Source organism: Numenius arquata, chromosome 1 (genome assembly GCF_964106895.1).
Source record: "Numenius arquata chromosome 1, bNumArq3.hap1.1, whole genome shotgun sequence".
NCBI classification, from domain to species: Eukaryota; Metazoa; Chordata; class Aves; order Charadriiformes; family Scolopacidae; genus Numenius; species Numenius arquata.
Genome location: NC_133576.1, coordinates 44,535,733 through 44,552,203, shown reverse-complemented (window position 1 = coordinate 44,552,203; position 16,471 = coordinate 44,535,733). Strand labels below are relative to the sequence as shown.

The 16,471-nt window shown below is 37.5% G+C and overlaps 1 protein-coding gene across 2 annotated transcripts in view; it reads right to left on the bottom strand.

The window, feature by feature from the left end:
• PKNOX1 (PBX/knotted 1 homeobox 1) overlaps window positions 1-16,471 on the bottom strand; it is a 43,891-nt gene that overhangs the window by 21,197 nt on the left and 6,223 nt on the right. The window contains exons 2-5 of one of the 2 annotated variants that reach the window (XM_074157577.1): window positions 11,202-11,282; window positions 7,544-7,645; window positions 4,701-4,828; window positions 3,392-3,563 (exon numbers count right to left, since the gene is read on the bottom strand). In XM_074157577.1, the coding sequence (XP_074013678.1) occupies window positions 3,392-3,563; window positions 4,701-4,828; window positions 7,544-7,594 (351 nt within the window). In that variant the 5' untranslated portion in view covers window positions 7,595-7,645; window positions 11,202-11,282. The remainder of the gene's footprint in view (window positions 1-3,391; window positions 3,564-4,700; window positions 4,829-7,543; window positions 7,646-11,201; window positions 11,283-16,471) is intronic. The other variant, XM_074157650.1, reaches the window with a different exon arrangement.

The window sequence follows — 16,471 nt, the reverse complement described above, 5'->3', positions numbered from 1 at the left end:
TAACCTACAATTAAAAGGATAGAACTAGAAGCTAAGAAGGTAACTTTCTATGTCTCTTTAGCTAGAGATGTAAAATCTTTCCTCGCTCTAAAACGTACTGTCTTCTGCCTTCTTTACTCTCACACTGGTCTAATTATACATAGAGACTCTTGTAGCTTTATTTTCCATGACACTATTTAAATACTATCTTCCCAGAACTTAAGTACACTAAATATTAGTCATAAAGTGCTTGGAAAGAAATCAAGTTATGCGAAATGTCTATTTAGGCTGTTTGCAAAAGCAGCCAAAATTGACCCCTTTTTTGTAACAATGTGTGCCCCTCCTAACATGCTGTTCACTGCAACACTCCTGCCAATCCTGAACAGCATCTCAGATTTATTTCTTGCTGAAGTCTTCGTTTTATTGAAGAGTTTTCTCCAGGTACCTTACCTTAGCCTCCCACACAGAATATTATTTGCCCACATAAATCTTTCTACGTATCAATTTTAAACCATTGCTATTTCTGTTGTTTACAATCTCCCATCAATTTAATTTTGTTTGAGAACATCAATATTTTAGGTACCCTCTTCTCCTATGAGGTTGCGTCGAGGATGAAGACTTGTGTTATTACACAGTCACCTTAGAGGAACAGGTTTTCAAAAATGAAACAATTGACTCCTATAATTCTAACACTCTTGAATATGATAAAATCTAGTTTCAACATCACTCTAAAGAGACAAACAGACACAGACAATTTAGAAACTAGAATGCCAACAGAGGTGTTCTCCAGAGATATGATTTGAGAGGGAGATTAAGGGACTGGGGAAGTCACAGCTTCATCACGGGAAAGACTTTCAGAAAGCCTAAAGGAGACAATGACATGAAGGAAAATATTTGTATATGTTAGAGTTTCTAAGTTCATCTTATAACAGCTCTTCTCCCACATTAACTGGACAAACCCTGATTTTAAAAAAAAAATAGCACCTGGAAAAAACTTACATTGATTACATGTTTTTGATAAATATCATAGAATCATAGAATGGTTACAGTTGGAAGGGACCTTAACGATCATCTGGTTCCAACCCCCCTGCCATGGGCAGGGACACCTCCACTAGAGCAGGTTGCTCAAAGCCCCATCCAGCCTGGCCTTGAACACTTCCAGGGATGGGGCATCCACAACTTCCCTGGGCAACCTGTTCCAGTGCCTCACCACCCTCACAGGAAATATTTTCCTCCTAATATCTAATCTAAATCTCCCCTCTTCCAATTTAAAACCATTACCCCTTGTCCTGTCACTACATCTCCTGACAAAGAGTCCCTCTCTGGCTCTCCTGCAGGCTCCCTGCAGATATTGGAAGGCTGCTATGAGGTCTCCCTGGAGCCTTCTCTTCTCCAGGCTGAACAACCCTAGCTCTCTCAGCCTATCTTCATAGGGGAGGTGCTCCATCCCTCTGATCATCTTCGTGGCCCTCCGCTGGACCCGTTCCAACAGACCCAACTTCCTGTGTTGGACTCCAAAGCTGGACACAGTATTCCAGGTGGGGTCTCACGAGCGCAGAGTAGAGGGGTAGAATCACCTCCCGCGACCTGCTGGCCACACTTCTCTTGATGCAGCCCAGGATGTGGTTGGCTTTCTGGGCTGCCAGTGCACACTGCCGGTTCATGTTGACCTTCTCATCCACCAACAGCCCCAAGTCCTTCTCCTCAGGGCTGCTCTCCAGCCATTCTCCACCGAACCTGTATTTGTGCCTGGGATTGCCACATCCCAGGTGCAGGACCCTGCACTTGGCCTGGCTGAACTTCATGCGATTTGCACGAGCCCACCTCTCAAGCCTGTCCAGGTCCCTCTGGATGGCATCCCTTCCCTCCAGCGTGTTGACCGTGCCACGGAGCTTGGTGTCGTCGGCAAACTTGCAGAGGGTGCACTCTATCCCACTGTCCATGTCTCCGACAAAGATGTTGAACAGCACTAGTCCCAGTACCGACCCCTGAGGAACTCCCCTCGTCACTGGCCGCCAATTGGACATTGAACCATTGACCACAACCCTGTGAGTGCAGCCATTCAGCCAGTTCCTTATCCACCGAGCGGTCCATCCACCAAATCCATGTTTTTCCAATTTTGAGACCAGGATGTCATGCGGGACAGTGTCAAACGCTTTGCATAAGTCCAGGTAGATGACGTCTGTTGCTCTGCCCTTGTCCACCAAGCCTGTGGCAGTATTGTAAAAGGCCACCAAATTTGTCAGGCACGATTTGCCCTTGGTGAAGCCATGCTGGCTGTCACCAATCACCTCCTTATTTTCCATGTGCCTTAGCAGAGATTCCAGGAGGATCTGCTCCATGATCTTGCCAGGCACAGAGGTGAGGCTGACTGGCCTATAGTTCCCTGGGTCTTCTTTTTTTCCTTTTTTGAATATCGGGGTTATGTTCCCCTTTTTCCAGTCAGCGGGAACTTCGCCAGATTGCCACGATTTCTCAAATATGATGGAAAGTGTCTTAGCAACTTCGTCTGCCAGCTCCCTCAGAACCCATGGGTGGATTTCATCAGGTCCCATGGACTTATGCACCTTCAGGTTCCTTAAGAGGTCTCGAACCTGATCTTCTCCTACTGTGGGCAGTTCTTCATTCCCAGAGCCCTTGTTTTTGCCTTCCATGACTTGGGCAGTGTGGTTACAGCCCTTGCCGGTGAAGACTGAGGCAAAAAAGTTGTTCAGCAGCTCAGCCTTATCCATATACTGGGAGGCCAGGTCTCACGTTTCCTTCCGGAGAGGGCCCACAACTTCCCTAGTCTTGCCTTTATCCCTGACATATCTATAGAAGTTTTTCTTATTGTCTTTGATGTCCCTGGTTAGATTTAGTTCTGCCTGGGCTTTTGCTTGCCTGATCTGGTTCCTGGCCACTCAGACAGTTTCTTTATATTCTGCCCATTCTACCCGTCCCTGCTTCCACCCAGTAAGGCCTCCTTTTTGGTCCTGAGCTTGTGCAGCAGTTCCTTGTTCATCCACACAGGCCTGTTGGCTATTTTGTCTGACTTCTTTTTTGGGATGCACCTCTCCTGAGCTTGGAGGAGGAGATCCTTGAATGCCATGTCTTGAATATATGTCTTGACACTCCAAAATTGATTTGCTGAGTCAACCTGGCTATGGCAAACATATGTTTCCATTTGTCTCCAACACACTGATCTCAGCCAGTTTAGAATGGGAAACAACTGTGAAGGTCCAATGTAGGTTTACAAGATGGAAGAAAGGGGTCAGAAGTAGTTTAAAAAAAAGCGTTTCTCAGCATTAAAATAAAGAAGAATCACTTGTAGAAGAAAAATGTGAAGTGAAACTATAAGCACCACTTGAGAAATTAGGAAGAAGAGGCAAATGCGATGATTGTTTCAGAAATAAATGAAACAGCTGATACTTACCAAATTATCAGTTTCTGGATCTTCACAGAAAAAGGGTTTTCCTTCTTTCTCCTGCTTCCTTACAAAATTTTCAATATCTACATCAAAACTAGCAGAAGTTGTACCTTCTGAGCCTTGTGTAGATTGTTCACATTTTTCAAATAATAGTGCTAACAAGGGAAATAGTGGGTGCCTAGAATAGAAGTTAAAATACATGAGGAAGTATTTTATCTTATATGTACACCAGTGAAAAATAAGACATCTAGCTCATGTAACCATCACTCATGCAAGAAACAAAGACAAGTTTTGGAAGAGACTGCATATAACACCACTGGCTATAGAGAAACATGCTGGTAAATTTAGTATTTTTTTCTTTTTGATTTACCACACACGCTAGAGGCATGTAAAGCAGTAGAATATATATATTTAAATAAAGAGAACAATCACAACCTAAAAAAGCTATGACATACTATTTTATTCACTGTAATTGAGTGGCAAGAGATACATTAATACAGTGCATTAGAAATTAGGATTAGGATTTACAAATAGGATGAATGCAGATTTAAAGTCTGACAAAATTAATTTCTTCTTCAATGTGGGCCTTATTTATACATCACAAATAACTTTACAGAACTGAGAATAGTATCCAGGCTGTACTCAGAGGCCTCCTGTGAAATCATGCTCAGAGCAGACGACGATTTTATTAGTACAAGCCTGCTTCAGGTTTGTTGGTTTGTTTTTTTTTTTGGTAGTTTTTTTTTTTAACTGCAAACTGGTAATAATTCTGTCTTTATAAAGCACTTACAGTCAAAGAACACTTAACCTCATCAAAACCGGGCATACTGCTTAGCACAGCATTTAACACTTGAAAATCTCAAATTAGTGTGTCTATACATCAACCTTTAATCCTGTTTGAGCTAATTACTGGGCAGTAGATTGTTATTCCTAAAGAAAAGGGAGTAAAAATCGACTTAGCTAAAAAAAAAATAAATTTTTACATTAAAGATAAAAACTACAGTTTAACAAATAGTGACCATAGTTCAACAGTCTGAGTAGCTTACTAAATTTCACTTGTGCTTTAAAGGCAGCCACCTTTAGAATACGCTTTAAAATTATACTAAAATTGAAGAATCCCACATTAAAGGGAAGGTTTTTTTTCTTGGCTGACAACTGACAGTGAAGTAATTTGATCTCACTCTTTCCCTGCAAACTATTGAGACAGTTATCCAAGAGATCATTTGATTTTAAGCTACTTACTATTAAATAAATAAATAAAAAAAATTCCTCTATTCTTTACCCTTCAAAAGACAGAACACGAGTCCATTACTACCTGTAAATGGCCTGCTTGTCTGCATCCATTGGAGTTTGAGATTCTACAGGCGCAGGACTCACCCCTTCGGCATCAGTTTCAGAGCAGTTGGGATCTTGTTCAGTTTTTAACTCTGTTACTACTTGCATCTGTAGAAAAAGAGTAAGTTATAAGAAAATCTGTATGCTTGACGTAAAATAAGTGTACTCTTTTCTAAGGAAATAGCAATGCACAAGGCTACTAAATTGCCAGAAGGTTGGTATGACTTGGCAGTTACACAAAAAGCCATAGCAGTAACAAAACCCCTCTTTTAATCCTTAACACTTTTTGATGGGTAGCGTAAAGGCCACTTCAAGTTTCCCATTTTAAAGCCGTGTTCTGAATGACAGATACTAGTAAATTGTTAAAGCATTTTGTTTCTGAAGTGGCTATTTTTGGAATAGGCTAGCAAAAAATAGGAAATTTTTTGCTCAAAAAGATTTATGGGGATGTCTACATAAAAAGCCTTCAGGATGAAAACAACAAAAAGGAAAGTTTCTACTCTTAAGTTTTCTTTCTTATTTCTTACTGTACATTATATCAAGATACTGAAGAAAAGAGTTTTTCTTGTCCATTAAAACACACATTTTCTTACAAACAACGTAAATATTCTGTGTCCCTCCAATCTTTCAATAATCAGGAGCATAACCTCCCCTGCCTGACCTTTACCACTCAAATTCACTTACTGTAGTAACAAATTATTTTAGGAATATCAAGCTCCTGGAGAAAAGAACAGTTAACTGCTTCTACAAATCCATTTAACACATAGTTACACAATCTGCCACTGCTGGAAAAACAACATAGAACCACAGCTACCACCGAGCACCTAAATTGCACTAGGTGGCTGGTAATGCTTCTGAGTGCTTTGGAGGTGTTGAAAGTGTTTTTCCCATCACCTCCAGCTAAGTTTCTTTCAGAGTAAAATGTCTTAAAGGAACCTGACCTCTGAAAGTCATAGTTTCCACTGCTCAACCCAAACTCCTTGGTTTTCTCCCCTTTGAACACTAGGAACATCTGTACAAAACCAAGAAATCACTGCAATCTTTTTTTTCTACTTTAACCTTAACAAGTTTTATCTTGAGTAGAGGACAGACACTGTTCCAGATAGCATCAGGCAGCCAGAATTGACACCTGCAGAAAGGAAGTGTACAGAATGCAATCCCTTGCCCTCTTTTCCCATGAGATGTACATATCACATCACTCACAAGAACTCTCTGAGAGGAGAGCTGGCCTCCAGAGACTACTAGAGAACCTGACTGACAGAATTTAATCTATTTCCACACAACATAAGCACAAGGAATTTATACTATTCTCAACAAGAAGTCTGGGAGAACCAAAAGGTTTGTGCTTTTACTACCCGTCAGGGCCAAGCCATCTCCTAGCAAAGTCAGAACCTGAGAAAATGCCAGCATATCCTACCCAACAGAGCAGCCTGCATTGCAGAAAGCTTCATCAGCAAGCAAAGATGATTTTTAGCCAGAATGCTTGCAGGAAAAGGTGCAATTAATGGATTAATTTCTTGGCTAATGACAAGGAGGAGCAAAATAAAAGGGGATGACTCAAACAAGTGATTATAGATGTTGAGCCATACATCTGCAGAGTCTGAAGGGAGAGAGTATGTTCAGTTAGGGCTCTCTTACACTAGGAGGAGGAAACAGCTCTCTTAAAACTGCAAGCTATTTTCTATGGGCCATGTCCAAACTACAAAAGCAGCAGGCATCCAAATTACTCGCCTATCTTGGTCACTGAGAGCTTAAAATACAAAACAAATAGAAAGAAAATGCTCTCTCCAAATACATTCTTTACAAAAACATGTACTACTTTCACTGATGTGTCACAGGATGGCAAGTATTTCCTGGAGGAATAAAGTAAAAGTAGTAAGGTAGGTGACAGGAACAAGAGAAATTAGAATTGCAATAAAAGAAGCAATCATCACCAAAAAAAAAAAATTAATAACCCCAGGCTGCATTCAGATAAACATAAGAGATGGAAAAAGTTGCTGGTTTTCTTCTGACTGTTCACCACTATTGCCATCTGCTGACAGAAGAACTTACATTTACCGCTTAGGGCTGACACATAGTAATGTAAAAATAGGTCTTCAGAGCACAGGCCACTGGCATGATTTGTGTCCATTTAACAGTATTGTAATTTAGCAATTCAAATTGTTGCAATATATAGCCTGTTGTACAAAAAACTGCATCGTGACCAGACATATGTGAGTATGTTTCATTATTCTAGCTGCTTTTTAACAGAAAGAAGAAACTGGAAGCCTACTGACCAGCTTTCTTATTAGCAGTTCTAATCAATAACCTCATTAAAATGAATTCAAGTATTTTACCAGTTTGCAGCCTGCAACATAATTACATCAATTTAAACGTAGTCAGAGCAGTAGTAACTCTAGATAACTAAATTTATCCTTCACTTGAACAAGACCAACAAGTCTATGACTGCATTGCGTAAATGTCATCTATCTGCAGACACATAAGAACACTGAAGTATCATATACACAAAATATTACGGATGCCCATTTGACTTTCCTAAAAACAGGAATGTTAGAGCCCACAAATCATCTAGCACAGATTCAGAAGAAAACCCCTTATCGAACCATTCTTCCAGAAGTTAAGCAAAGTCATGAAAAGATTAACTAAGCCTTCAATAATTATTCAAGTATTAAAAAATAGCAGCTTATCACTTTAAAGATTTTGTTTTACAAACCAGAACAGACACTTAAACAATGCCAAAGCAGGCATTAAGGAAAAAGTCACTACCTTTTTTCTCTTGCTAGCGGTATTTAGTTCATAGAGAAAAAAAAACACCACACCTACCTGTTGTCCATCTTGATAGTTGTCTATACTTAATGTCTGTGTTGCCATCATGGTTAATAAAATGTTAATTATGTCAAATCATCATAAGTATGAACAAATATTCTTTAAAAAAAGAAAAAAGTCAGTTACAAAAGTGACCACTTAGAATCCAGTTCTAAAAGATGAAAAAAGATTTATGCACACCTCCACCCCCAAAATCAGTGAGTTTATTTACAATGATAGCTATGTGCATTTCTCAAACAAACAAAAAACATACAAGTTGGAAAATGCAACACATTTAATCACCGAAAAGTTCACTGTATCATTTCATATTTTAACATAGATTTTTATTAAGAGGCTGAGGTTCTTTTACATTCACAAACTTCAAGTGAACTTTTTATTTCTGCACTACTTAACTAACTTATTCTAAGGGAATACATAAAAATCTACAAACAGGCAAAGACGGACGTTCCTGTGTTTTGAAAAACCTAACACCACATTGAGCATTACTGTAACTGAAATAACAATAGTCTACAACCAATGAACCAAATATAAGAAGTGTTAAGGAATACCCTATTTACTTATGAGTACAAATCTCACATCCTCAAGTCAGGGCCTGAAATTACTTGTGCAAACTGAAGTCTCAAATCACTTCTGACATCAGCAATCTACCATCCAAATTATTTAAGGCTCAACAAAGAATGGAACAATATCTAACAACTTTTAAGCAACTGGGCCTATGTGATTATATAGTTTGAAAAGCAACCTATGAATTCAGAAGTCTCATTTTCACAGACATTTGATAACTTGGGAAATATTAATTTTAATAAGATTTACAACAGAAATAAATTTATGTATGTTATTCTCTCTAAGGATTAGCTGGAGTCCATGTCCAGATGAGTTAAACATTTTTTTAAAGTTGGACATTCAGTAATTTTAAAAAAAAAACAAACCATTTAGCATAGCATCACCACCAGATCATTTATCCATCAAATTACTAATTTACATTTCATTTTCTTGTCAGATTAGCAGCCATTACAACTGAAACCACATAATTCATTAAGGTATTACCATTAAATATTACCATAGAACTCAATTTTCCTTGACACATAGGAGTCCTAATGTTTAGCTACTATGAAAAAATACTCATATTAAAAAAAGAAGACAGAGCTCAGGTCTTGAGAAAGATTACATCCAGGTATTAATTCCAGGTTTTCTGCTCTCTTCCACTTATGTCAGTATCAAAGTATGAGAATTTTCACCAGTTTAAGATCTGAAACAATACCTTTTTTCTTTGTAATGTGTTCAATAACTACAAATTTTTCAACTATTTTTAAATCTTTCCTTCACCATTGCATTCCACTAGGATGTATGACCCTCAAAATAAAAGCAGGATAGTTGAACAGATCAACAAAGAAAGAGCAAACACTATTCAGTGATTGTTTTAGAAGCTGAAGAAGTGCCTCACAAAATGCTGTTAGAGAAATTGGCTGGCTGTAGGACAAAGATCAAGTTCTTAGTCAGAAAGGAGGAGATAAGAAAAGGTAAAACAGTCATAGAGGAGGAAGATTGTCTTAGAGCTAAGTAAGGATGTGAGATCATATTAGTGACACAAAGAACAACATGGAGAGGGAAGCAACAAAGATAACCCTTGTAAACTGGTGAAGAAAACAGGACATGGCAAGAATTTCTGGAGAATCAGACAAGCTGGACCAACCCTTCCTTCCAGATTTCCATAAGGAAGAGACATTCCACATCTGGAAATCCCTCAGGCCATACGAAGGAAAAAAAGAGGTGCACAGCTTTGAGCTAGATCCATAGATTATTTCATCAAGAAGGACTTTTGCCTTATTGTCTCCTAGGGGAATGGCTGGAAAGAATTCTACATGGGTATATTCTTTATTTCCCATAACAGCTTCCCCTCTGACTTATAATTACATTAGAAGAAGATTAAGCTATTAGGCAAGATAGCAACTGATGAGATTTAGTGAAGACAACTACTGCAAATCAAGAAGAACAAATTGAGCTAATCACATACTTAAATTGAGGCAATTACTGAGGAATTACTTTGGTTCACTAAAGAGAAACATCTTCTCATTACCCAGTAGTGGTTGAGACAAACTATGTTAAACTTTAAGAAAAATAACCAAAAAGGTATTTACACATTCAGCTTTTATAACCTAATTTAGGATACAGCATCCAGTTCTACTTAGCAGATACACAGCCTAAGCAGATGTTCATTCTGCAAACAATGATGCTAGACAGAGCTGGTGTCGCTCCCAGATGTTCATCACTGCCACCCTGCCAGAGCTAATTACTTCCACAGCTCTACCACTGAGCCCACAGAACACGTGAATGATTTCTGATCCTTTTTACATAAAGTCAGCTAGGCTCGTTCAACCCGCTGTTAAAGGTGGCTATGATGTAAACCAGCTGACTTTTTCTGAAGCACATTGCTGTGCACTCATACAACCCCTGCTCTTGGCTGACCTATTAGTGTGGTAATTTCTGGCTCATGTGTGGCGATTATCAACTCACAGCAGGACCATCTTTTACCAGCACAGCTACACCAAATACTATATGGCCTAAGGTATCTGAAGTGGGCCTAAGAACACATGACTTCTGGACAACTTAGCTCTAAAAAAAACAGTTATTCTTTGTTAAATCATAGAAGAAGGAAAACTGTACATTTGTGTTATATTCAAAGAGTTATAAATAAAAAAAAAAATAAACCCGAGGCTGAGAGAGTCAGCCAGTCTGCTTCATGCAGAACAGAATTAACCCTCATGCTATTTATTTTGAAAACAAAGCATGAGGAAAACCCAAGGAAATGTTTAAGGTCATGTAAACTGGAAGCTGATGCGTGAACTGCAATCAGAAACTCCATTGATATCTGTGGCAAAAGGGAATTCATAAAACAATCATTGTGTTCTGCAAAACAAAGCGAAAGAAAAAAAAATTCAAGCCTTTAATAAAAATAAGTATGAAGGTAAAACATAGAGTAGAAAGGAAACTAAATTAAGAAGAGCAATTGTAATTAGAAATGTGGAGACTTTGTGCAAATTAGGGAGTATCTAAGAGAAGAGATTAAAGATGAGCTGAAACATGTACACAAAATGATCACTTAACACACATCACTCTTCACTTGCTCTACTTACTCCTTCGTAATTAAAAGCAAAGGGACCACCCAGTAATGTTAACATAAGGTGCAAGTAAGCTGTTGGAGTTCAGTAATATCATATTTAACATATACAAGCTACAACAGATGTTTGTAAGAGATATAAATAGTTATGCTTCGGGGTATAAACTAACCACTAACTGTCTTAGGGTTGTGAAGAAACTACCCAACAGACTTGTTAACAAGTAGTCGCTCCTTCTAATTTTCCCCTACACACGTTCTTTTGAAGTCTTTCAGAGAGAAATGGACGATTGGCAGATTCAGAATGGCGAGTTGTTCATTCTTATTTAACTTTAGTCCTGGCACTTGCTCTGTAACATAGACCCTTATATTCACATACAAAATTAAAAAGAAACAAAAATCAAAACAGCAAGCCTGTTCGACACATGAAAAGCATCTACAACTGGCTTCACTTTTCACCAAAATACATAATGGTATTTGCTTCCAGGGCACACTGCTTTCTAAATAAGATAAAATATTGGCCATGAGAAAGGTGCTCACCCCTTTCCTTCAATGGGTTGAAGGAGACATTATTTTTTTCCAGCAGAGGGAATCCCACTGATGTACAAAGAGGACAGAAACCTAAAAACCAATAGAGAAATATTCAGAAGGAGACAACAACATAGAACATACTTTGAGACAATGATTAAAGGAAATATTTACATTTATTATGTGGTTCCCTCCACAAGTTTAATTAAAGTGGATTTTTTTTTGCAGGTTTTGCAAAATTTTTGGGGCATTTTTAATAATCTGTAATCACACCCACTGTCCCATACTATTATTTGAACTTTCCCTCATCTTATTCCATTCATTCTCCATATTTATCTTTGTCTTTGCTGATACCTCTAACAGAAAGCTACATTTGGACTGCCAACTCGCTTGCTGTTCAGCCTTTATATTTTACACTCTGGCTCCATGCCTGTCTGCTTAGACTAGGCAAGACACATCCCCAAAATAAAACTACAAAATGCAAATAGGAATAACTCATCAGTGTTGTAAAAATTAAGCATGAAACTAAGAAAGGTGAAAGACTTTTTAAAAATTTAAATCTCCTTCATAATCATGCTTTCATTTTAACATGGAATTCTAACAATGGCTATGATCAAGTAATCTACTACATGATAAAAAATAACAGACTATAGGAAGAGGTGCAAACCATTATTAGGATCACGTGTTCTGTGAAGACAGCTTCTGCTACAGGATTATTCTGCAATTTTAAGAAGCTTTACAAAAATTAAATATAATTACAGTAATTTTAAGTGGTAATTTAATAGCACCTGTTTGATATATTAAAGCTACTTTTTAAAAAGTAGTAATAATTGTGAAGCAAAGTAGCAAAGGTTGTGAAAATGTATTTAGAAAACACAACTGCTGAAAAGCATTAAAAAAACCCTGCAAAACTATCCTGGGAGAAGTTCCAGACACTGATGTTGGACAAAGTCCATCTGAAATCATCTGATGGCTAAAACACACAGCTGAGATCTTGAATCAGATTATCTCACTTTCTCACATAAAGTTCCTGGGTTCCCAGTTTTGCCAATTGCATAAGAACTGGAATGAAAGCAACTCCAACATTTTTGAAAGTGAAATGAAGTCGGTATTTGGATTTGAAAACCAAAATTTATCCATGCGTAGTGTAAAAGTAATGTTTTTCAGACAAGTGCACAATAAAACAAAATGCTAGGAGACACTCAATATAGATGCCACCTCTGGTTCATGAAACCTAGCTCTAAACGAGCAAGGAAGACACTTTGAAGAGCTATAAGGCAGTATAAGTTTCAGTCATTGGTTAGAGATTAAATACTGAGTTAGAAGGAATTTCAGTCCAAATTGATACACCTAGTCCTGATGCCTCAAGGGGCAAACAACACATTAAAAGTTCTTACCACTTTCTCTTAAATTGTCAAAGAGCTATGTCCCCAAAGAATGGGCTTCTCTCATTTTTGCATCTTCTTAATTCTGCTCTGAGAAGACAGTGTACCCTCCTATTCCTTTCTTCACATGCTTTCTACCATCTATAATTTTGGTACACATTTTCACCCACCTCAACTTGCTGGGCTATTTTCAAATAGAGAACTTGTCACTATTCATAGCATCTTCTGAATGTAGGTCACTGCCAGATAAATTGGGATTATCTATTCCTTGTCTCTGCTCAGACATAAAGAACTGCTTCACCATTGCAAATCTGAAAAACCTGTTCCCTTCATTCAGAAACAACTGCAGCAAAGAAACAATAGTGCTACTGCTGTCAGATCTGGTCAGTCAAAAATATTTCATGTATGAAGAAGTAGCCCTTGCCTGCAAAGCCTTCAGCTGAAACTCTCAAAATAGTCAAGTTTCTAGACAGCATATCCAGATATTGAGAGCAGAAAGAAGTACTGAAGAAATGCAGGCTAAGGTGAACGACGCTGCAGATGAAAAGGTTTGGTGGAGAAGGAGCCAGAGGACATTGCAGTCATATTGCCTTCTTCCAAGAGACACCTGACAGCAATTAAGATTAGAGTCTAGCCTAAAACATATCAGACAAGAAAACAAGAGATCTGAACTTGCATGTTATGTCCTCTTGCATATCCCAGTGGGGGCAAGAACAGGGAGCAGATACACCTGTTAAAGGATGGAGACAATACCAAGGCACTGTGGAGCCTAAACTTGGAATTACTATTGCCAATTCCTTTTTTCCTTTATTACTCTTGGAGACAAGCTTTAAAGTCATGTTATCATAATAAAGAAGATATTTAACTATGAAACCAAACCCAAGACCAACTTGGTTTGTCACTTAAAAAGCGTATCATGATTGAACTTTTAACTACAACGCAAAATATGACTTTGTTCATTCAAGCGTAGAAGAACCCTCTGTTCGGTCATTCTCTCATTTTGTATGTCAGCTAGAAAGAAACAAAGACCTGTACATGCATTCACATATAAAAATATTAGCAGACATTAAGATCACAACACATTTATATTTTTATAGATCCAAATAATAATAATGAAGCAATATGTAGAGTATATATGTCAACATGCCATCAGGGATTCATTCTACCTTTGCTGCAGTGGTTGCCTACCTCCATCAACCTGCCTACAAAGAGACATTCAGTAAAATTAAGACAAACAAATCACTATGAAGTTGATGCATACAACTTTATTAAAACTGTGCTCAATGAGAATGTACTCCTCATTCAGCAGCAAGGTGGCTTCCATTTCCTTTACCTCATGTACTTACAAAGCATAGTCATTATTTAGAATATTATGCTTTTAGAAAGATGATGTTCCTGTTCAGGAACACAATACCAGCCTCAGGGAGTTGCACTACGCAGATACAGCTAAACAGTTATTACACAACAGTTATGCTGTCAATTTCCCTGGGAGAGAAGCCCTAAAAAGCCACAAAACCAATTTTTGGCTGCAGTAAAATAAGATTTACTTTGTGTCACATTTTTCCCTCTATTGTTTGGTGGTGCAATAATGTTATTTATATATTAATCTTGATGAATATGAGATTACATTTAAAAACTGAATGCATATTATACTTTAAGAAACTGAAAATTAAAAATAAATTACAAGCCATCACTAAGGTTAAATTTCTTCAGAAATACAGGCTACAATACAAGCTATCATCAACCTTTCTTTGTCTGTAGGACTTTGAACATATATACCATGTAACATTTTATTTAGCAAGACCTCTCCAACACTATATACACTGCTTTGTTGTCCCATTAATCTTTCACAGCATCCTCTTTTCATATATCCCATTTCAGAACTTAACAAGCCATACCAAGTATTTATATCACAGACTATCTTCCAAGCATCACCACACAATGTCACACAACATGACAAACAACACACCATCTCATGAAAAGATCTGTGTCCCTTTAGCAATTAACTCTTTGTGTAAACCCTGCTTTCAGTATTTTAAATGAATTCTGGAAATTCTCCTATTTGCAGGTACCAAATATGAATAAAAATATTGTAAAAAATGTGCCATTTTACAAGCTACAATTGCATATGCAGTAACCAATAAAATGGATATTAAGGATGCATAAGATAATATAAATTTCTCAAGGCACAACAACAAAAACAGAATTAAGGGCATCTAGGTCTTTTGGAGAACCTCAGCTCCTTAATTCTGCATACATCCCTTGTGTTTACACCAGCGTATTTCTTGGAAAACATGCATAATCATGTTCATGCAATGACCAATTTACCACGGTGCTTCTTAACAACAAGGAAGATGAGAAATCCTATCCAACCTAGTCATAAAATAATGTCATCTCAGTATGCTAGGTATCCTACCTACAAGTAGCTCTTAGCATTGCAGAAGGAAATCCTCAGGTTGCTCTCCTACTTCCTGCAAAATTAAAACCTCATTCTTCTAACTATTAAAAGATTGTCAAATTCAAGAAACTTACTGCAGCATCTCAGTTTCTCCTACCCATTTCACACCGTAATTTGATCCTGCTTTATTAGTTCCATAAAGTAATAGTAAGGAATTGGGGGGACTAAACAGAAATTTTGGTATAAAGAAAACAAAACTCGGTGGAAAGGAAACCCTTCCTTCTTTAATTGCTCCAAGACTTCTGAGGGATTAGGGTATGAGAGAGCACAAAAATATTTCCCATCACTCCCTCATTCATTCCCAATATTCACATAGTAAATAAAGATTCCTTTACGTTTTTTTATTCCTGTATTAACACCGCAAACTGAAGAAATTTTATGGTTCTTGCTTGTGAATCCTAGCATATACATCACGATTCCTCACACATGTCTACTTGCCACAGGACAGAGAAGTATTTTTTTTTGCTCTCAGTATTTACCCAGTGTGCTGTCATCGTAACATTTTAGACCCAAAATCAAGAAGATAGTGTAGTATCTGCCTTGCTGCTATCATGGTAAGAGGACTACATTAGAGAGACTACCAAAAACCTCTTATGTACCAGAGGGCACGTAGCAGCAATTCCACAGCTGGAAGTGACTCTGGTACAACTTTCCTACTTAAATGATATTTAATTACTTTTTGAAACATAATTTCATTATTTAAAAAAAACCACAAAACAAACAAACAACAACAAAAAAACAGGTTTGCGTATGTGCTAGGCACAATTCCGTTCCTCTGCCATTGAAGCCTTTGGAATACCCACACAACTGTATAGCAAATCTCTTTATTTCAGGAGATAATAATTTTATCATACCCTTCCAGGCAAACTAAACCAAAGCAATGGGAAATCCTATTTGAATCATGATTTGTATCAGCACCCAATAAACTACAACTAAAATTAATCTTGTTTTGTGTTTATACTTTGCGGTTTCATAAAGATGACACAGAATAACCACCAATCTCACTATGCCTTTATTGCTTTACATGCATTACTTTACAATGTAAGCATATGTAAGTTTTCCACCATTTTTATTATAAAACCATAAAAGTTTCTAATTATTCTTTCCATGAAAGATTTAATTCCTAATGCTACTGAAGAAAACTTAAAGGATGAAGAGTTTTATTTAATAACTGCATTTAAAATGGACTTAAGATGTTGAATGCATAAGAAAATCCTCTCTACACATTTTTCACATTTAAACACTTGATCAAAACTAAGATGTTCCATTGTCGATTATCTCATTTTTATGTCCTTTATGATTTCAGAAATAATGAGCCTGTCAATGAACCAAGCATTAACTGGGAATAGCTGTATAAACTGAAGGGACACAACATCCTGGTCCTGCAACTTGCTGTCAAATCCAGTTCCAATTGGTCAGTAACTTTTGCAGACCTTTCC